Raw genomic sequence first — 20,813 nt, forward strand, 5'->3', positions numbered from 1 at the left:
AAGATTCGTGCAAGAATGGGCCTTCCTTCCCCTGGCTGCCAGCACCGCCTTCGCTCCAGCCCAGAGCCGCCTTTCCACCTTCCCACGCTGCCCAGAGGCCCGGAGTGGCTGGGGAGGTGCAGAACGCCTGCTTCGTCACCATGGCGAGGGCGCAAGCGTCCTGCATATGCAAATTAACCCGCCATCTTTGTTGTGTTAATTTGCATACTCACTCCTGATTGGCTGGTGTGCGTCGCAACGGCACGGTCAATTAGCATGTTACTCTTTTATTAGTGTAGATTGATTTCAGAGAGGAAGGGAGAGGGAGAGAGGGATAGGAACATCCATGAGGAGAGAGAATCATGGACCGGCCGCCTCCTGCACGCCCCACACTGGGGATCGAGCCCGCAACCCGGGCACGTGCCCCGACCGGGAGTGGAACCCTGACCTCCTGGTTCACAGGCCGACGCTCAGCCACCGAGCCCCGCCGGCCGGGTGTTCGTGTGTGCACTCACCTGCGCCACCGTCTGCCAGGGCGTGGCGTCGTCCTCGCTGGGGTGCGGGCCCGAGTTCCACCTCCTCTGCACCACGTAGGTCACCGGCTCGATGGAGATGTTGAACCTGGACGACCACCTGACCTCCAGGTGCCCCGAGGGCAGTTCCGCGAACCGCAGCTCCTTCCTCGGCTTCAGGGGGACCCCTGCAACGGGACCACGCCCATGACCGCCGGCTGCGGGGGGCTCAGACCGAGGCCAATGGGGGGGCGGGCGGGGGAGGAGGGAGGAACCAGAGGCAAATCTCGTCTGCCTCCTTTCTTTAAAAGAAAATACTTTTTTAAAAATTGATTTCAGAGGGGAAGGGAGAGGGGGAGAGAGAGAGAGAGAGAAACATCCTATATCGTAAAAGCCTAACATGCAAATCAGCCGAATGGCGGAACGACCGGTCGCTGTGGCACACACTGGCCACCAGGGGGCAGACACTCAATGCAGGAGCTGCCCCCAGCCCGCAGGCCCCAGGCCGGCCACGGCAGGTGCCAGCGGGAGCCCCCCAAACGCCCCGCCGGCCGCCCCCACCGTTCGGCCCTGATCGCCGGCCAGGCCTAGGGACCCTACCAGTGCACGAATTTCGTGCACCGGGCCTCTAGTCAATGATGAGAGAGAATCGTGGATCGGCTGCCTCCCTGCACGCCCCACACCGGGGATCGAGCCCGCCACCCGGGCGTGTGCCCTGGGCGGGCATCGAACCGTGACCTCCTGGTTCCTAGGTCGACGCTCAACCCCTGAGCCACGGGGGCCGGACTCAGGTCTTATCTTGTTGGCTGATTCGTTTCGTTAGTGGATTCTCTGAGCACATTTCCCTTAAGGTTTTTATCTTTCTTTTCTTTTTTTCTTTAAAGAAAATTATACTTTCTTTCTTTTTTCTCTAGGGTTTTGTCTTTCTGCGTATGCAAATGAACCCGCCATCTTTGTTGGGTGGATTTGCATGCTCACTCCTGATTGGCTGGTGGGCGTCGATCGGGCCCCTCCCCAGCACACGGGGACCCCAGTGGGGGGCCGGGAAGACGGCACCCTCCCCTACCCACAGGCCCCTACCTCTGTACAGTGCCTTGGGCACCTGGCAGGTGTGCCCGCAGCCATTGGAGCAGCACTTCTTCACGCCGGGGCACTCGCCGTCCCGCTCGCAGCTCTCCACGCAGGCGGCCGCGAAGCCGCTGGCCCTCTCGGGCGGCGGGCAGTCCCCCTGCTTGACCGCCAGCACGTGCTGCAGGAACTCGCAGCTGGTCAGGCACTCGTGGCTCCGCTTGGGGAACAGACGCTGCGAGGGAGACCGGGACAATTCCGCTCAGCCCCGCCCACGGCGGCGCGGCCAAGCCGGGTCAGAGGTCAGAGCGGCCCTTCTGTCCACATGGCCCCTCGAGGGGGTGGACCAAGCCGATGAGCTCCCTTCCTTCCCACTTGCAGACGTCAGAGGTAGCCCTGGCCGGCGTGGCCCCGTGGATAGAGCGCCGGCCTGTGGGCCGAAGGGTCCCGGGTTCGATTCCAGTCAAGGGCATGGACCTTGGTTGCGGGCACATCCCCAGTGGGGGGTGTGCAGGAGGCAGCTGATGGATGTTTCTCTCTCATCGATGTTTCTAGCTCTCTATCCCTCTCCCTTCCTCTCTGTAAAATATCAATAAAATATATATTTTTTAAATATATATATATATATTCGTAAAACGTGGTCGGGACCCTTCGGTCGACAGCCCCCTTGGACGGCTGTATGAACACGCACAATCTCATTCTCTCGGTTGTTTTTTTTTTTTTTTCTGTACGCCGTCAGCACCAGTGACAACAGGTCAGAGGTCACCCCAGGGAGCCCTGGCCACTGCAGGAACCCTGAGCGCTCTGGTCAGCTGGGGACTGGGGTCCCCTCCCCACATCGAAGTTCCCGATGCCAGGCCACGGCCAGCCGTGGAGAGGAGAGGCCTCAGGCTCGCACGCCAGCCCCCCGGGGCGACTCTGGACCCAGAATTGGAGGTAATCGTTTTTTTCTTTTTTTAAAAAAATATATATATATATATTGTATTGATTTCGGAGAGGAAGGGAGAGGGAGAGAGAGAGATAGAAACATCCACGAGGAGAGAGAATCATGGATCGGCTGCCTCCTGCACGCCCCCTACTGGGGATGGAGCCTGCAACCCTGGCATGTGCCCTTGACCGGGAGTCGAACCCGGGACCCTTCAGTCCGCAGGCCGGCGCTCTATCCACTGAGCCACACCGGCCGGGGCATACTAACTTCTTTTTAATCCTCACCCGACGCTATATTTTTCCACTGATTTTCAGACAGAGTGGAAGGCGGGGAGGGTGGGGGCGGGAAGAGAGAGAGAGAGAGACACATCGATTGGTTGCCTCCGGCGTGAGCCCTACAGGGGCTGGGGATCGAGCCCGCCACCCGGGGCACGTGCCCTTGACCGGGACTCGAACCCGGGACCCTTCAGCCCGCAGGCGGATCGATGCTCTATCCACTGAGCCACACCGGCCAGGGCCGTATTTTTCTTTTTTATCTGCATTCTCTCTCATTATCTCCGCCCCCCCCCCCTCTTCTCTCTCTCACACACACACACACAGACACACACAGTAACTGACCCCCCAGCTGCAGAGGGATGGGGACCCCCGGTTGGTCCCCGTCAGCCGGGGCGCAGGCCCACGCAGGCCGCTGGGCGCCCGCTCCGCTTACCTCGCAGAAGCTCAGACACCCCTCCTTCCGCAGGTCCCCGGTCTCCCTGCAGGGCGCCAGGCACTGGGAGGCGGACAGGAAGAGCCATTAGCCACGCGGGGGGAGACGGGGCAGGGGGCAGGTCGAGGATGAGCTATGAGCAGGGAAGTGTTGGCGTTTCTTATGGCCCTGGGGGCCCCCTAGGCAGTATCCCATACGATAACAGCGTCGTATGCAAATTGTCCCCTCGACCGGGAGGTCGTCCGTCCGGGAGTTCGACCAGGGGGCGGGGCCGGCCGGGGGAAGGGAGGGAGGCCCTGGTCGGCAGCCGGCAGCCGCTAGGGAGCCTTCCAGTGCACGGATTTCGTGCACCGGGCCTCTAGTGTATACGTACACGGAGTGGCCAGATGATGCTTTGCACCCCATAGACCTCTTCCAACATCGAAGGAAAGCCTTTCCCGCCGTGAAGGGAGGGAATGAGTCTCCCCTCCCTCCCTCCCCCCCTCCCTCCTCTGCAGGGAGATGGGCCTCCCTCCCTCCCTCCTCCCTCCTCCCTCCTCTGCAGGGAGATGGGCCTCCCTCCCTCCCTCCCTCCTCTGCAGGGAGATGGGCCTCCCTCCCTCCCTCCTCCCTCCTCTGCAGGGAGATGGGCCTCCCTCCCTCCCTCCCTCCCTCCTCTGCAGGGAGATGGGCCTCCCTCCCTCCCTCCCTCCCTCCCTCCTCTGCAGGGAGATGGGCCTCCCTCCCTCCCTCCCTCCCTCCTCTGCAGGGAGATGGGCCTCCCTCCCTCCCTCCTCTGCAGGGAGATGGGCCTGCCTCCCTCCCTCCCTCCCTCCCTCCCTCCCTCCCTCCCTCCTCTGCAGGGAGATGGGCCTCCCTCCCTCCCTCCTCTGCAGGGAGATGGGCCTCCGTCCCTCCCTCCCTCCCTCCCTCCCTCCCTCCTTCCTCTGCAGGGAGATGGGCCTCCGTCCCTCCCTCCCTCCTCCCTCCTCTGCAGGGAGATGGCCCTCCCTCCTCAGTCTGCCTTTACAAACCAGTGGGCAGCAGGCCCTGGGGAATGATTAGCTGAGGTGTTGTCCGCAGGCCCCGCCTCCCCCCACACATGAATGCTGACATCCGGGAGCCGCTCCCGGCTGTGTCTGTCCCTCCATCCGGGTTCCCAGCCCAGGGGGGGAGGCGAGGGGAGCAGAGGGTGTGGCTGGCCGGCCCAGGAGAGCGGTCAGGGGGGCGGTGCCCTCCCTCCAGCAGGAACATCTGCCTACAGACACCTAAGGACCGGCCAGTGTGGCTCAGTGGGTTGAGCGCCGACCTGTGAACCAGGAGGTCACGGTTGTATTCCCGGTCAGGGCACAGGCCTGGGTTGCGGGCTCGGTCTCCCGTAAGGAGCAGGAGGCAGCTGATGCATGATTCTCTCTCCCTCTCTCCCTCTCCCTTCCTCTCTGAAATCCATAAAAGTATATTAAAAAGGAGGAGGAGGAGGTGGAGGAGGAGGAGGAGGGCACAGGTGGGCACGCGCTGCCGACTCCCTGTCCCGGGAAATTAAAGGCGGGCGCCCAGGCGGATCCCAGCAAGTCGGGGTGCGGACACGGGTCCGACAGGACCCAGGGAGGCCCTGAGCGCGGGGAGCCGGGAGCTGGGAGCCGCGGCCGCGTGCTGCCTGCCAGCCCCGCAGCCCTCAGTGCAACCCTGACCGTCCCGTCCCCACTGAGCTGGGCCTGTGCGGCCGGCCGGCTCCAGGAAATGGGGCGTCCTCCCCACGGCTCCCCAGAAACTGGGCGGGACAGGGGGTGGCGGGGACGTGTGTGTGATGGATGGGGAGCCTGCTCAGGGGCGATCCTGAGCTGCCGGGGGGCAGGGCCACCCCAGGATCGGCCGCCCGCCGCCGCTGGGGCTGTGTGGGGGCCAGCAATTGCTTTTTTTCTTTTTTTAAATATATTTTATTGATTTTTTTACAGAGAGGAAGGGCGAGGGAGAGAGAGTTAGGAACATCAATGAGAGAGAAACATCGATCAGCTGCCTCCTGCACGCCCCCCACCTGGGGATGTGCCTGCAACCAAGGGACGTGCCCTTGACCAGGAATCGAACCCGGGACCCTTCAGTCCGCAGGCTGACGCTCTACCCACTGAGCCACCCGGCCAGGGCTGACTCAGCAAGATCGCCTCCGAGCACAGGGCGTTCCAGGCCCCGGAAGAGCTGCAGGAGCGGGTCCGAGACGGCGGGAACTGGACACCCCCCCCCCCGCCCCCCGTGTTCCTTCAACGGGAAAGTGAGCCGCTCCCCTGAGCAGGAGGCCACGCGTGTTCGCAGACTCCACGCGTGACCCACGGGCCAGGCCGTCCGTGAGGGGGCGAGCCTCTCCGTGCGCGTATCTCCCAGGCGCGAAGCCAGCGGCCCCTCCGGGCCCAGAGGCCCGCCCGGGCCCCTCGCCGGCGTCCCCACCAGAAGATGGGGTGGTTACAGGGGAGGGGGGGTCCCAGAGCCCCTGAGAGTCCCCCACGGAGGGGCCTTCGTGAACGCTTTGCTGCCTCTCCTGTGGGCTCTGTGCCCTCCCAGCACCCCATTGCCGCAGGGCTCAGCCCCCCTCCCCAGAGCTCAGCCCCCCTCCCCAGAGCTCAGCCCCCCATTGCCGCAGGGCTCAGCCCCCCTCCCCAGGGCTCAGCCCCCCTCCCCAGGGCTCAGCCCCCCTCCCCAGGGCTCAGCACCCCTCCCCAGAGCTCAGCACCCCTCCCCAGAGCTCAGCCCCCCTCCCCGGGTCTCAGCACCCCCTCCCCAGGGCTCACCCCCCTCCCCAGGGCTCAGCACCCCTCCCCAGGGCTCAGCACCCCTCCCCAGGGCTCAGCACTCCTCCCCAGGGCTCAGCACCCCTCCCCAGAGCTCAGCACCCCTCCCCGGAGCTCAGCCCCCCTCCCCGGAGCTCAGCCCCCTCCCCGGGGCTCAGCACCCCTCCCCAGAGCTCAGCACCCCTCCCCGGAGCTCAGCCCCCTCCCCGGGGCTCAGCACCCCTCCCCAGGGCTCAGCACCCCTCCCCAGGGCTCAGCACCCCTCCCCAGGGCTCAGCACCCCTCCCCAGGGCTCAGCCCCCTCCCCAGGGCTCAGCCCCCCTCCCCAGGGCTCAGCCCCCTCCCCAGAGCTCAGCCCCCTCCCCAGGGCTCACCCCCCTCCCCAGAGCTCAGCCCCCCTCCCCAGGGCTCACCCCCATCCCCGGGGCTCAGCACCCCTCCCCGGGGCTCACCCCCCTCCCCGGGGCTCAGCACCCCTCCCCGGGGCTCAGCACCCCTCCCCGGAGCTCAGCCCCCCTCCCCAGGACTCAGCACCCCTCCCCGGGGCTCAGCACCCCTCCCCGGGGCCCAGCCCCCCTCCCCAGGGCTCAGCACCCCTCCCCGGGACTCAGCCCCCCTCCCCGGGACTCAGCCCCCCTCCCCAAGGCTCAGCACCCTTCCCCGGGACTCACCCCCCTCCCCAGGGCTCAGCACCCCTCCCCAGGGCTCAGCCCCCCTCCCCAGGGCTCAGCCCCCCTCCCCAAGGCTCAGCACCCCTCCCCGGGGCTCAGCCCCCCTCCCCAGGGCTCAGCCCCCTCCCCAGGGCTCAGCACCCCTCCCCGGGGCTCAGCCCCCCTCCCCAGGGCTCAGCACCCCTCCCCAGGGCTCAGCACCCCTCCCCAGAGCTCAGCCCCCCTCCCCAGGGCTCAGCCCCCCTCCCCAGAGCTCAGCACCCCTCCCCGGGGCTCAGCACCCCTCCCCGGAGCTCAGCACCCCTCCCCAAAGCTCAGCACCCCTCCCCAGGGCTCAGCCCCCCTCCCCAGGGCTCAGCACCCCTCCCCAGGGCTCAGCCCCCCTCCCCAGGGCTCAGCACTCCTCCCCAGGGCTCAGCACCCTTCCCCGGGGCTCAGCACCCCTCCCCAGAGCTCAGCCCCCCCTCCCCAGGGCTCAGCCCCCCTCCCCAGAGCTCAGCACCCCTCCCCGGGGCTCAGCCCCCCTCCCCGGGGCTCAGCCCCCCTCCCCAGAGCTCAGCCCCCCTCCCCAGGGCTCAGCACCCCCTCCCCAGAGCTCAGCCCCCTCCCCAGGGCTCACCCCCCTCCCCAGAGCTCAGCACCCCGCCCCAAGGCTCAGCACCCGTCCCCAGGGCTCAGCCCCCCTCCTCAGAGCTCAGCACCCCTCCCCGGGGCTCAGCACCCCTCCCCGGGACTCAGCCCCCCTCCCCGGGGCTCAGCCCCCCTCCCCGGGGCTCAGCCCCCCTCCCCCGGGCTCAGCCCCCCTCCCCGGGGCTCAGCACCCCTCCCCGGGGCTCAGCCCCCCTCCCCGGGGCTCAGCACCCCTCCCCAGGGCTCAGCCCCCTCCCCGGGGCTCAGCACCCCCAGGACTCAGCCCCACGCCCCACCCCCACCCCCCAGGGTGCAGCCCCACCCCCAGAGCTCAGCATGCCCCCCAGGACTCAGCACCCCCAGGGCTCAGCCCCACGCCCCCACCCCCACCCCCAGGGCTCAGCACCCCCACCCCCACCCACCCAGGCAGGGCCTCAGAGCGATTTCACGCTGAGATGAAAGGCAGGCTGCTGCCTGGGGACCTGAATGCCCGGCTTTGTCAGCAGGTGGAGGGCCCGCCGCCCCGGGGAGGCCTGCATTGGGGGGCGGCATCTGTCTGCCTCCGGCCCAGGTCTCCTCCCGGGAGGGAGGGAGGAGGGAGGAGGGAGGAGGGGACACAGAGCGGGGCCTGTTCCAGCCATGGCCCTCCAGGCGTGTCCCTCCCCGCCCTCCCCGCCCCCCCGGGCTGCCCGCCGCCCTGATGCCCCCCCATCCATTCCCCAGAGCCCGGCCGCCCCCTCCTGCTGGCTTGTCTCAGTTGCTGCTCAGCCAACAACATAAAAAAAAAAGAAAAAAAGAACAGGTTAAATCAGCAGGTGCCCGACCGACCGACCAATGACCGACCGACCGACCGACCAGGAATCCAACTGGCGACCTTATGACCCTCAAATAAACAGAGCCACCGGCTGCGGAGTCAGCGTCAGTTTGTTTTTTAATATATTTTTTATTGATGTCAGAGACGAAGGGAGAGGGAGAGAGAGAAACATCCATGAGGAGAGAGAATCATGGATCGGCCGCCTCCTGCACGGCCCCCACTGGGGATGGAGCCCACAACCCGGGCCTGTGCCCTTGACCGGGACTCGAACCCGGGACCCTGAGCCTGTCTGCCGACGCCCCGCCTGCCCCGGGGGCACATCCCGGAGGCTCCCTGGAGGAGGAGGCCTGGGAGCCGGAGCGGCAGGTCCCGCTCCGTGTGGGTAAGTGAGGACAGCGCCGGGGAGGGGTGGGGGCGGGTGTGCACACCCCACGCATCGGGCTGAACTCGACAAAGAGAAACGCGGCCGGCCGGGGTGGCCCAGGGGCTGAGCGTCGACCTAGGAACCAGGAGGTCAGGGTTCGAGTCCCGGTCAAGGGCACATGCCCAGGTTGCAGGCTCCATCCCCAGTGGGGGGCGTGCGGGAGGCAGCCGATCCATGATTCTCTCTCCTCATGGATGTTTCTCTCTCTCTCTCTCCCTTTCTCTCTGAAATCAATAAAAATATATTTGATTTAAAAGTCAGCAGGGTCCTAGCTGGTGTGGCTCGGTGGATAGAGCGTCGGCCTGCGGACCGAAGGGTCCCGGGTTCGATTCCGGTCAAGGGCATGGACCTTGGTTGCGGGCACATCCCCAGTGGGGGGCGTGCAGGAGGCGGCTGATCGATGTTTCTCTCTCATCGATGTTTCTAACTCTCTCTCCCTCTCCCTTCCTCTCTGTAAAACATCAATAAAATATATTTTTAAAATATTTTATTGAGCTGGTGTGGCTCAGTGGGTACAGCGTCGGCCTGCGGACCGAAGGGTCCCGGGTTCGATTCCCGGTCAAGGGCACAGGCCCGGGTTGCGGGCTCGATGCCCAGTAGGGGGCGTGCAGGAGGCAGCTGATCCATGATTCTCTCTCGTCACGGATGTGTCTATCTCTCCCTCTCCCTTCCTCGCTGAAATCGATAAAAGTATTTTTTTTTAAAGAAAAGTAAAAAGAGGGACAACAGCACAGGAGGGACGAAGAAATGCCGGTAACAGTCGGACAAGCAGGCCCAGGCCGTGGGGGCACGGGTCAGGTCTGCACGTGTATTTTGGAAAGAACTCGGCTTCATCTGGAAAAGCTGGATATTTTCTCTTGTTTGTTATGAAATATTTCCCAAGGATGTAAAAAAGCAGGAAAAATAGAGCAAACACCTCTGTCCCTCCCACCCCATGTGAAAAAGGCACATGAAAATACCTCGTTTCGCCTTCTTTTTTTAAAAAATATATTTTATTTTATTTGTTTATTTTTTAAATGTATTTTATTGATTTTTTTTTTTTTACAGAGAGGAAGGGAGAGGGAGAGAGAGTTAGAAACATCGATGAGAGAGAAACATCCATCAGCCGCCTCCCGCACGCCCCCACCTGGGGATGTGCCTGCAACCGAGGTCCATGCCCTTGACAGGAATCGAACCCGGGACCCCTCAGTCCGCAGGCCGACGCTCTATCCACTGAGCCACACCGGCCAGGGCCAGCTCGTCATTCTTACCAGATTCCCGTGGGCAGGGCCGTTTGCCTCACCTCTGGCAAACCAGCCGCCTTCCCTCCAACGCCATCCCGCGCCCCCCCAACCCCCCATCACTCTGCCCCCTGGCTCTCCTCGCCGAGGACCCCAACCCCCCAACCCCCAGGCACCCAGCTCCGTGGCCGCGTCCACTTATCCTCCTGGCATCGCCCGGATCCGTCCGTCACAGTCCTGGGCACACAGTAGGCGCTCAGAAAAACGCGCAGGGCGTGAGGGAAGGAGGGGCCGAGGCCGCGGCCCAGTTCGGCCCAGTTCCCAGGGGAATGGCCCGGTGCCAGGTGTGGGGGGTCGCTGTTGCCCCAAACAGAGCGGCTGTTGCCTCGGGGATTAGGCGGCAAAATCCCTTGGCCTTGGCCTTGACCTTGGCCTTGGCCGTGAAGGGAAGGAACTGGGTGGCCATGGGCCTGGGCTTCAGCCTCAGACCCTGCCCGGCCCCCACTGGCCCGCACAGCCCCAGGGGGGGAGCGGATGCGGCTCTGGAGCCCACACCGCGACCTTGAACCTGACCCCTTGGCCTGCGGCAGGAGGTCTGAGTTGGCGGGTCGGTTATCAGCCAACACTATTTCTATCAGGGAGCACGCCGTCCGTCCGTCCGGTCCAGAGCCTCCCCTGCGCCGGGGAGCTGTGCCTGCGCTAGGAGACACACCGCCACGGAGTCCGGTGCTCGCCAAAGGCCGTCCCCGCCATCCACAGACGGGGGCGCCTGCACGGACAATCGTTCTGACCGGCGGAAACCTCGCCACGCCGGGGACGGGATCCGTGTCCTCCTCCAGCAAGCGAAGGGACTGACCTGACATTCCTTGCTTCCTGCGTTATCGGCCCTGATCCACCCGGGCCGGCCTCCAGGGCCCTGCCCAGGACTGCAGCTCCCCGCGCCCCCCCCCCCCGCAACCCCCACTCACACGCGCCCCGCAGGCCCAGCCAGCAGCAGCCGCTGCAAAGTGACCCCGGGACACCAAGGGGGGAGACTGGGCCCTCTGGGGGGGGAACTGGGCCCTCTGGGGGGGACTGGGCCCTCTGGGGGAGACTGGGCCCTCTGGGGGGGGAACTGGGCCCTCTGGGAGGGACTGGGCCCTCTGGGGGGGGGACTGGGCCCTCTGGGGGAGGACTGGGCCCTCTGGGGGTGAAACTGGGCCCTCTGGGGGGGGAACTGGGCCCTCTGGGGGGAAACTGGGCCCTCTGGAGGGGGGGACTGGGCCCTCTGGGGGGGGACTGGACCCTCTGGGGGGGGACTGGGCCCTCTGGGGGAGGACTGGGCCCTCTGGGGGGGACTGGGCCCTCTGGGGGAGGACTGGGCCCTCTGGGGGGGGACTGGGCCCTCTGGGGGGGGACTGGGCCCTCTGGGGGAGGACTGGGCCCTCTGGGGGGGACTGGGCCCTCTGGGGGAGGACTGGGCCCTCTGGGGGGGACTGGGCCCTCTGGGGGGGGACTGGGCCCTCTGGGGGAGGACTGGGCCCTCTGGGGGGGGACTGGGCCCTCTGGGGAGGGACTGGGCCCTCTGGGGGGGACTGGGCCCTCTGGGGGGGACTGGGCCCTCTGGGGGAGGACTGGGCCCTCTGGGGGGGGACTGGGCCCTCTGGGAGGGACTGGGCCCTCTGGGGTGGGGGAACTGGGCCCTCTGGGGGGGACTGGGCCCTCTGAGGGGGGACTGGGCCCTCTGGAGGGGACTGGGACCTCTGGGGGGGGGACTGGGCCCTCTGAGGGGGAGACTGGGCCCTCTGGGGGGAGACTGGGCCCTCTGGGGGGGGACTGGGCCCTCTGGGGGGGGAACTGGGCCCTCTGGGGGAGACTGGGCCCTCTGGGGGGAGACTGGGCCCTCGGGGGGGGACTGGGCCCTCTGGGGGAGACTGGGCCCTCTGGGGGGGAACTGGGCCCTCTGGGGGGGAACTGGGCCCTCTGGGGGGGGGGACTGGGCCCTCTGGGGGAGACTGGGCCCTCTGGGGGGAGACTGGGCCCTCTGGGGGGGGTGACTGGGCCCTCTGGGGGGGACTGGGCCCTCTGGGGGAGAACTGGGCCCTCTGGGGGGGGACTGGGCCCTCTGGGGTGGGGACTGGGCCCTCTGGGAGGGACTGGGCCCTCTGGGGTGGGGGAACTGGGCCCTCTGGGGGGGGAACTGGGCCCTCTGGGGGGAAACTGGGCCCTCTGGAGGGGGGGACTGGGCCCTCTGGGGGGGGACTGGGCCCTCTGGGGGAGGACTGGGCCCTCTGGGGGGGACTGGGCCCTCTGGGAGGGACTGGGCCCTCTGGGGGGGAACTGGGCACTCTGGGGGGGGACTGGGCACTCTGGGGGGGAACTGGGCCCTCTGGGGGGGACTGGGCCCTCTGGGGGGGGACTGGGCCCTCGGGGGGGGGGACTGGGCCCTCTGAGGGGGGAACTGGGCCCTCTGGGGGGGACTGGGCCCTCTGGGGGGGGGGGACTGGGCCCTCTGGGGGAGACTGGGCCCTCTGGGGGGAAACTGGGCCCTCGGGGGGGGACTGGGCCTTCTGGGGGAGACTGGGCCCTCTGGGGGGGAACTGGGCCCTCTGGGGGGGAACTGGGCCCTCTGGGGGGGGGACTGGGCCCTCTGGGGGAGACTGGGCCCTCTGGGGGGAGACTGGGCCCTCTGGGGGGGGTGACTGGGCCCTCTGGGGGGGGGACTGGGCCCTCTGGGGGGGGACTGGGCCCTCTGGGGGGAGACAGGGCCTTCTGGGGGGGACTGGGCCCTCTGGGGGGGACTGGGCCCTCTGGGGGTGGACTGGGCCCTCTGGGGGGAGACTGGGCCCTCTGGGGGGGAACTGGGCCCTCTGGGGAGAGACTGGGCCCTCTGGGGGGGAACTGGGCCCTCTGGGGGGAGACTGGGCCCTCTGGGCGGGTGACTGGGCCCTCTGGGGGAGACTGGGCCCTCTGGGGGGGGGACTGGGCCTTCTGGGGGAGACTGGGCCCTCTGGGGGGGAACTGGGCCCTCTGGGGGGGAGACTGGGCCCTCTGGGGGGGACTGGGCCCTCTGGGGGGGACTGGGCCCTCTGGTGTGGGGGAACTGGGCCCTCTGGGGGGGAAACTGGGCCCTCTGGGGGGGACTGGGCCCTCTGGGGGTGAACTAGGCCCTCTGGGGGAGAACTGGGCCCTCTGGGGGGGGGACTGGGCCCTCTGGGGGGAGACTGGGCCCTCTGGGGGGGACTGGGCCCTCTGGGGGGGGGACTGGGCCCTCTGGGGGTAGACTGGACCCTCTGAGGGGAGACTGGGACCTTGGGGGGGGGACTGGGCCCTCTGGGGGGGGACTGGGCCCTCTGGGGGTAGACTGGGCCCTCTGAGGGGAGACTGGGATCTTGGGGGGGGACTGGGCCCTCTGGGGGTGGACTGGGCCCTCTGGGGGGGACTGGGCCCTCTGGGGGGGACTGGGCCCTCTGGGGGGGGGGGACTGGGCCCTCTGGGGGGGACTGGGCCCTCTGGGGGGGGACTGGGCCCTCTGGGGGGGACTGGGCCCTCTGGGGGGGGACTGGGCCCTCTGGGGGGGACTGGGCCCTCTGGGGGGAACTGGGCCCTCTGGGGTGGGGGAACTGGGCCCTCTGGGGGGGACTGGGCCCTCTGGGGGGGACTGGGCCCTCTGGGGTGGGGGAACTGGGCCCTCTGGGGGGGACTGGGCCCTCTGGGGGGGACTGGGCCCTCTGGGGGGGACTGGGCCCTCTGGGGTGGGGGAACTGGGCCCTCTGGGGGGGAAACTGGGCCCTCTGGGGGTGAACTAGGCCCTCTGGGGGAGAACTGGGCCCTCTGGGGGGGGGACTGAGCCCTCTGGGGGGGGACTGGGCCCTCTGGGGGGAGACTGGGCCCTCTGGGGGGGACTGGGCCCTCTGGGGGGAGACTGGGCCCTCTGGGGGGGACTGGGCCCTCTGAGGGGAGACTGGGACCTTGGGGAGGGGACTGGGCCCTCTGGGGGGGGACTGGGCCCTCTGGGGGTAGACTGGGCCCTCTGGGGGGGGACTGGGCCCTCTGGGGGTAGACTGGGCCCTCTGAGGGGAGACTGGGCCCTCTGGGGGGGACTGGGCCCTCTGGGGGTGGACTGGGCCCTCTGGGGGGGACTGGGCCCTCTGGGGGGGACTGGGCCCTCTGGGGGGGGGAGACTGGGCCCTCTGGGAGGAACTGGGCCCTCTGGGGTGGGGGAACTGGGCCCTCTGGGGGGGACTGGGCCCTCTGGGGTGGGGGAACTGGGCCCTCTGGGGGGGACTGGGCCCTCTGGGGGGGACTGGGCCCTCTGGGGTGGGGGAACTGGGCCCTCTGGGGGGGACTGGGCCCTCTGGGGGGGACTGGGCCCTCTGGGGGGGACTGGGCCCTCTGGGGTGGGGGAACTGGGCCCTCTGGGGGGGAAACTGGGCCCTCTGGGGCTGAACTAGGCCCTCTGGGGGAGAACTGGGCCCTCTGGGGGGGGGACTGAGCCCTCTGGGGGGGGGGGACTGGGCCCTCTGGGGGGAGACTGGGCCCTCTGGGGGGGACTGGGCCCTCTGGGGGGGGGACTGGGCCCTCTGGGGGGGACTGGGCCCTCTGGGGGTAGACTGGGCCCTCTGAGGGGAGACTGGGACCTTGGGGGGGGGACTGGGCCCTCTGGGGGGGGACTGGGCCCTCTGGGGGTAGACTGGGCCCTCTGAGGGGAGACTGGGATCTTGGGGGGGGACTGGGCCCTCTGGGGGTGGACTGGGCCCTCTGGGGGGGACTGGGCCCTCTGGGGGGGACTGGGCCCTCTGGGGGGGAGACTGGGCCCTCTGGGGGGGACTGGGCCCTCTGGGGGGGACTGGGCCCTCTGGGAGGAACTGGGCCCTCTGGGGTGGGGGAACTGGGCCCTCTGGGGGGGACTGGGCCCTCTGGGGGAGACTGGGCCCTCTGGGGGGGGAGACTGGGCCCTCTGGGGGAGACTGGGCCCTCTGAGGGGGAGACTGGGCCCTCTGGGGGGAGACTGGGCCCTCTGGGGGGAGACTGAGCCCTCTGGGGGGAGACTGGGCCCTCTGGGGGGGACTGGGCCCTCTGGGAGGAACTGGGCCCTCTGGGGTGGGGGAACTGGGCCCTCTGGGGGAGACTGGGCCCTCTGGGAGGAACTGGGCCCTCTGGGGTGGGGGAACTGGGCCCTCTGGGGGGGGAAACTGGGCCCTCTGGGGGGGACTGGGCCCTCTGGGGGAGAACTGGGCCCTCTGGGGGGGGACTGGGCCCTCTGGGGGGGGGACTGGGCCCTCTGGGGGGGGACTGGGCCCTCTGGGGGGGAGACTGGGCCCTCTGGGGGGAGACTGGGCCCTCTGGGGGGGGGACTGGGCCCTCTGGGGGGGGACTGGGCCCTCTGGGGGGGGGGACTGGGCCCTCTGAGGGGGGACTGGGCCCTCTGAGGGGGGACTGGGCCCTCTGGGGGGAGACTGAGCCCTCTGGGGGGAGACTGGGCCCTCTGGGGGGGGACTGGGCCCTCTGGGGGGGAACTGGGCCCTCTGGGGGGGGGACTGGGCCCTCTGGGGGGGACTGGGCCCTCTGGGAGGGACTGGGCCCTCTGGGGTGGGGACTGGGCCCTCTGGGGGGGACTGGGCCCTCTGGGGGGGGGACTGGGCCCTCTGGGGGGGAGACTGGGCCCTCTGGGGTGGGGAGACTCCCACTCTTCACCCTCCCACACTCCCCCTCGGGCAGGATCCCAGCGGCACCCACAGACAGACGCCCACGGGTGACACGGAGACGGATCCTGTGCTACCACAGTTGCCGTTAGCGACGCGGTGAGGGTGATGTCACGTGACTGTAGGGGGAGCCCGTATTTTATCGTTGATACCGGCCCCTCCAGCAGGGCTTTCCTCCCCCTGACCTGGTGGTGCTGATTCTGGGTTTGTTTTTTAATATATTTTATGGATTTCAGAGAGGAGGGGAGAGGGGGAAAGAGAACCATCCATGAGGAGCGAGGACCACAGACCGGCCGCCTCCCGCACGCCCCCCACTGGGGATGGAACCCCCAACCCGGGCCTGTGCCCCTGACCGGGAATCGAACCCTGACCTCCTGGTTCCCAGGTCGTCGCTCGACCCCTGAGCCTCACAGGCCGGGCACGGGGTCTTCTCCCTCCGTCCGCGTTTCCAGAGACGGAGCAGCCGGCCCCTTGGTGAGGGTCGGGGCCCGATCGGCCCGCGGTGGAGGGGCCGAGGTTTCCAGCTAAGGGACGGACGGACGGACGGACGGACGGACGGACGAGGCCACACACGGGGGCCCCCTCTGCAAAGGGCCTGGGAAGGCGGACTCCGGACACTGTGCTCACTGAGGCAGATAAACCCCTGAAAAGGCCCGTTCAGTTCCCAGGAGGCGGCCCGTGACGTCTGGGGGGGCGGAGAGCCGGGGGGGGCGGAGAGGGGGAAGCGAGGACGGGACAGTGTGATTCCCGTGGGACCCAAAACGCCAGCACCCATGAGGACACCCCCCCCCAGGAGACGGTGCACCCCCGCCCCCCTCCACCCACCTCCCCCCGCAGCCCAGGGCCTGGATCCCCCAGCGTCCGGCCCCCCGTCTTTTGTGCGTTTCCTTTCTCCCGGGAAACAGCTCCCAGGCAGGCACCCAAGTGCAATCCACGTCTCAGCGGGAGACGCAGCGGCTCCCCCGCCCCCTGGGCCGGCGGTCGGCAAACTCATGCGGCCACGGAGCCAAATATCAACAGGACAACGATTGAAATTTCTTTGGAGAGCCACGTTTTTTAAACGTAAACCTCTTCGAACGCCACGTCTTCGACACAGACGCGCCCGGGCCGTGGTGTTTTGTGGAAGAGCCACCCTCCGGGGGCCAGAGAGCCGCAAACTCGCAAGGGAGCCGCGGTTTGCCGACCACGGGCCTGGCCCGTGCCCTGCAGGCCTGCGAGGGGTGACGGGCCACGTCCGCAGGTGCCCACTCCCGGCCCGGCGTCCGGCTGCCGGCCGCACGCTCCCCGTGGGGGGACCCGCCCCGGAATCAGGGATGGGGGCCTGCCGTGGCCGCGTGGAGCGCGTGCCGGGTCAGGAGGCCACGCGGGGACCCCCGTTCCCGACCCCGGCCGAGGTCTCCTGCGCACCCCGCTCGCTCGTGCCCGGCGTCCTGCACACGGGAGGCTGAGCCCCGGGGATGGGGGTCTGGGGGGGCGCGGAAATCACCCCGTCACGGCCCCTGAGGCGCTGGCCTGGGCGGGGAGGGCCGGGAGCCGGGATCCCCCACCTGGCTGTGTCCGGGCGCCCGGCTCCCAAGGCCAATGGGAAGGGGCTTCGTAGAAATCAGGGTCGAGGTTTACGGCCAGTGACGATGATGGTGATGAGAGTGAGAGAGAGAGAGAGAGAGAGAGACCTGGCCGGTGTGGCTCAGTGGATAGAGCGCCGGCCTGCGGACTGAAGGATCCCGGGTTCGATTCCGGTCAAGGGCATGGACCTTGGTGGCGGGCACATCCCCAGTGGGGGGCGTGCAGGAGGCAGCTGATGGATGTGTCTCTCTCATCGATGTTTCTGACTCTCTGTCCCTCTCCCTTCCTCTCGGTGAAAAATTAATAAAATTTATTTTTTAAAAAAGAGAGAGAGAGAGAGAGAGAGGGAGCGAGGGGGGGTGTTTCCACGCTGAACCCGGTCAGGGCCCCTTCGCTGAACAAACGGAAAATGAACCCTCCCGCCCGCAGCCCCGCGCTGACTCCGAAAGGCGCCCCGGAGAGCGGCCGCTCCATTGTCCGCCGTGAAAGCCCGGCCCCGACCCCGACCCCGACCCGGCTCCCGGGGCTGAAGGGCGGTGAGGACCCGGCCGACCCGGCTCCCGGGGCTGAAGGGCGGTGAGGACCCGGCCCACCCGGCTCTCCGGGCTGAAGGGCGGTGAGGACCCGGCCGACCCGGCTCTCCGGGCTGAAGGGCGGGGAGGACCCGGCCGACCCGGCTCCCGGGGCTGAAGGGCGGGGAGGACCCGGCCGAACCCGGCTCCCGGCGCCGCACGCGGACAAAGGCCGTTCACCCTGTGGCCCGGCCGTCTCATCCCCAAAACCCGCACCCCAGTCTGTCAAATAGCATTTTCCTGCCTCGGTGCCCATCACAGCCTAAATGATGGGGTCCCCCAGGCCCCCCTATAACCCTGTGTGATGTGAGGGTCCCCCAGGCCCCCCTATAACCATGTGTGATGTGGGGTCCCCCAGGCCCCCCTATAACCCTGTGTGATGTGGGGTCCCCCAGGCCCCCCTATAACCATGTGTGATGTGGGGTCCCCCAGGCCCCCCTATAACCCTGTGTGATGTGAGGGTCCCCCAGGCCCCCCTATAACCCTGTGTGATGTGGGGTCCCCCAGGCCCCCCTATAACCCTGTGTGATGTGAGGGTCCCCCAGGCCCCCCTATAACCATGTGTGATGTGGGGTCCCCCAGGCCCCCCTATAACCCTGTGTGATGTGGGGTCCCCCAGGCCCCCCTATAACCATGTGTGATGTGGGGTCCCCCAGACCCCACTATAACCCTGTGTGATGTGGGGTCCCCCAGGCCCCCCTATAACCATGTGTGATGTGGGGTCCCCCAGGCCCCCCTATAACCCTGTGTGATGTGGGGTCCCCCAGGCCCCCCTATAACCATGGGTGATGTGAGGGTCCCCCAGGCCCCCCTATAACCCTGTGTGATGTGAGGGTCCCCCAGGCCCCCCTATAACCATGTGTGATGTGAGGGTCCCCCAGGCCCCCTATAACCCTGTGTGATGTGGGGTCCCCCAGGCCCCCCTATAACCATGTGTGATGTGGGGTCCCCCAGGCCCCCCTATAACCCTGTGTGATGTGGGGTCCCCCCGGCCCCCCTATAACCCTGTGTGATGTGGGGTCCCCCAGGCCCCCCTATAACCCTGTGTGATGTGGGGTCCCCCAGGCCCCCCTATAACCCTGTGTGATGTGGGGTCCCCCAGGCCCCCCTATAACCATGGGTGATGTGAGGGTCCCCCAGGCCCCCCTATAACCCTGTGTGATGTGAGGGTCCCCCAGGCCCCCCTATAACCATGGGTGATGTGAGGGTCCCCCAGGCCCCCCTATAACCCTGTGTGATGTGAGGGTCCCCCAGGCCCCCCTATAACCATGTGTGATGTGAGGGTCCCCCAGGCCCCCCTATAACCCTGTGTGATGTGGGGTCCCCCAGACCCCCTATAACCATGGGTGATGTGGGGGTCCCCCAGGCCCCCCTATAACCATGTGTGATATGGGGTCCCCCAGGCCCCCTATAACCATGGGTGATGTGAGGGTCCCCCAGGCCCCCCTATAACCCTGTGTGATGTGAGGGTCCCCCAGGCCCCCTATAACCCTGTGTGATGTGGGGGTCCCCCAGGCCCCCTATAACCCTGTGTGATGTGAGGGTCCCCCAGGCCCCCCTATAACCCTGTGTGATGTGAGGGTCCCCCAGGCCCCCCTATAACCCTGTGTGATGTGGGGTCCCCCAGGCCCCCCTATAACCCTGTGTGATGTGAGGGTCCCCCAGGCCCCCCTATAACCCTGTGTGATGTGGGGGTCCCCCAGGCCCCCCTATAACCCTGTGTGATGTGAGGGTCCCCCAGGCCCCCTATAACCCTGTGTGATGTGGGGTCCCCCAGGCCCCCCTATAACCATGTGTGATGTGGGGTCCCCCAGGCCCCACTATAACCCTGTGTGATGTGGGGTCCCCCAGGCCCCCCTATAACCCTGTGTGATGTGAGGGTCCCCCAGCCCCCTATAACCCTGTGTGATGTGGGGTCCCCCAGGCCCCCCTATAACCATGTGTGATGTGGGGTCCCCCAGACCCCCCTATAACCCTGTGTGATGTGGGGTCCCCCAGGCCCCCCTATAACCATGGGTGATGTGAGGGTCCCCCAGGCCCCCCTATAACCCTGTGTGATGTGAGGGTCCCCCAGGCCCCCCTATAACCATGTGTGATGTGAGGGTCCCCCAGGCCCCCCTATAACCCTGTGTGATGTGGGGTCCCCCAGGCCCCCCTATAACCATGGGTGATGTGGGGTCCCCCAGGCCCCCCTATAACCATGGGTGATGTGAGGGTCCCCCAGGCCCCCCTATAACCCTGTGTGATGTGAGGGTCCCCCAGGCCCCCCTATAACCCTGTGTGATGTGAGGGTCCCCCAGGCCCCCCTATAACCATGTGTGATGTGGGGTCCCCCAGGCCCCCCTATAACCCTGTGTGATGTGGGGTCCCCCAGGCCCCCCTATAACCATGTGTGATGTGAGGGTCCCCCAGACCCCACTATAACCCTGTGTGATGTGGGGTCCCGCAGGCCCCCCTATAACCCTGTGTGATGTGGGGTCCCCCAGGCCCCCCTATAACCCTGTGTGATGTGGGGTCCCCCAGGCCCCCCTATAACCATGGGTGATGTGGGGTCCCCCAGGCCCCCCTATAACCATGGGTGATGTGGGGGTCCCCCAGGCCCCCCTATAACCATGGGTGATGTGAGGGTCCCCCAGGCCCCCCTATAACCATGTGTGATGTGAGGGTCCCCCAGGCCCCCTGCCGTGATGGGCGATGCCCGTGGGGTGTTGTTTTCTGGTCAAAGTGGGTCCCGGAGTCCAGGGAATTGATTAACTGCCCGTTCGATGAGCTTCCCACAATAGGATCTCTCCCGGCCACCGACCTCAGCCGCTCAAAGATGGCAGCGCCCACAGCCAATGAGGAGGGAATATGCTAATTGACTGCCCCGCCCTCAAAGATGGCAGCGCCCACAGCCAATGAGGAGGGAATATGCTAATGGATGCCCCGCCCTCAAAGATGGCACCACCCACAGCCAATAAGGAGGGAATATGCTAATTGACTGCCCTGCCCTCAAAGATGGCGGTGCCCACAGCCAATGAGGAGGGAATATGCTAATGGACTGCCCCGCCCTCAAAGATGGCGGCACCCACAGCCAATGAGGAGGGAATATGCTAATTGACTGCCCCGCCCTCAGAGATGGCAGTGCCCACAGCCAATGAGGAGGGAATATGCTAATTGACTGCCCCGCCCTCAAAGATGGCAGTGCCCACAGCCAATGAGGAGGGAATATGCTAATGGACTGCCCTGCCCTCAAAGATGGCGGCGCCCACAGCCAATAAGGAGGGAATATGCTAATG

The 20,813-nt window shown here is 67.3% G+C and overlaps 1 protein-coding gene across 1 annotated transcript in view; it reads right to left on the reverse strand.

Moving 5' to 3' along the window:
• Window positions 1-20,813, reverse strand: part of ANOS1 (anosmin 1) — a 79,223-nt gene that overhangs the window by 31,231 nt on the left and 27,179 nt on the right. The window contains exons 3-5 of the mRNA XM_054715401.1: window positions 3,196-3,258; window positions 1,572-1,794; window positions 495-679 (exon numbers count right to left, since the gene is read on the reverse strand). Of these exons, the coding sequence (XP_054571376.1) occupies window positions 495-679; window positions 1,572-1,794; window positions 3,196-3,258 (471 nt within the window). The remainder of the gene's footprint in view (window positions 1-494; window positions 680-1,571; window positions 1,795-3,195; window positions 3,259-20,813) is intronic.

Source organism: Eptesicus fuscus, chromosome 1, assembly GCF_027574615.1.
Source record: "Eptesicus fuscus isolate TK198812 chromosome 1, DD_ASM_mEF_20220401, whole genome shotgun sequence".
Classification (NCBI taxonomy): Eukaryota; Metazoa; Chordata; class Mammalia; order Chiroptera; family Vespertilionidae; genus Eptesicus; species Eptesicus fuscus.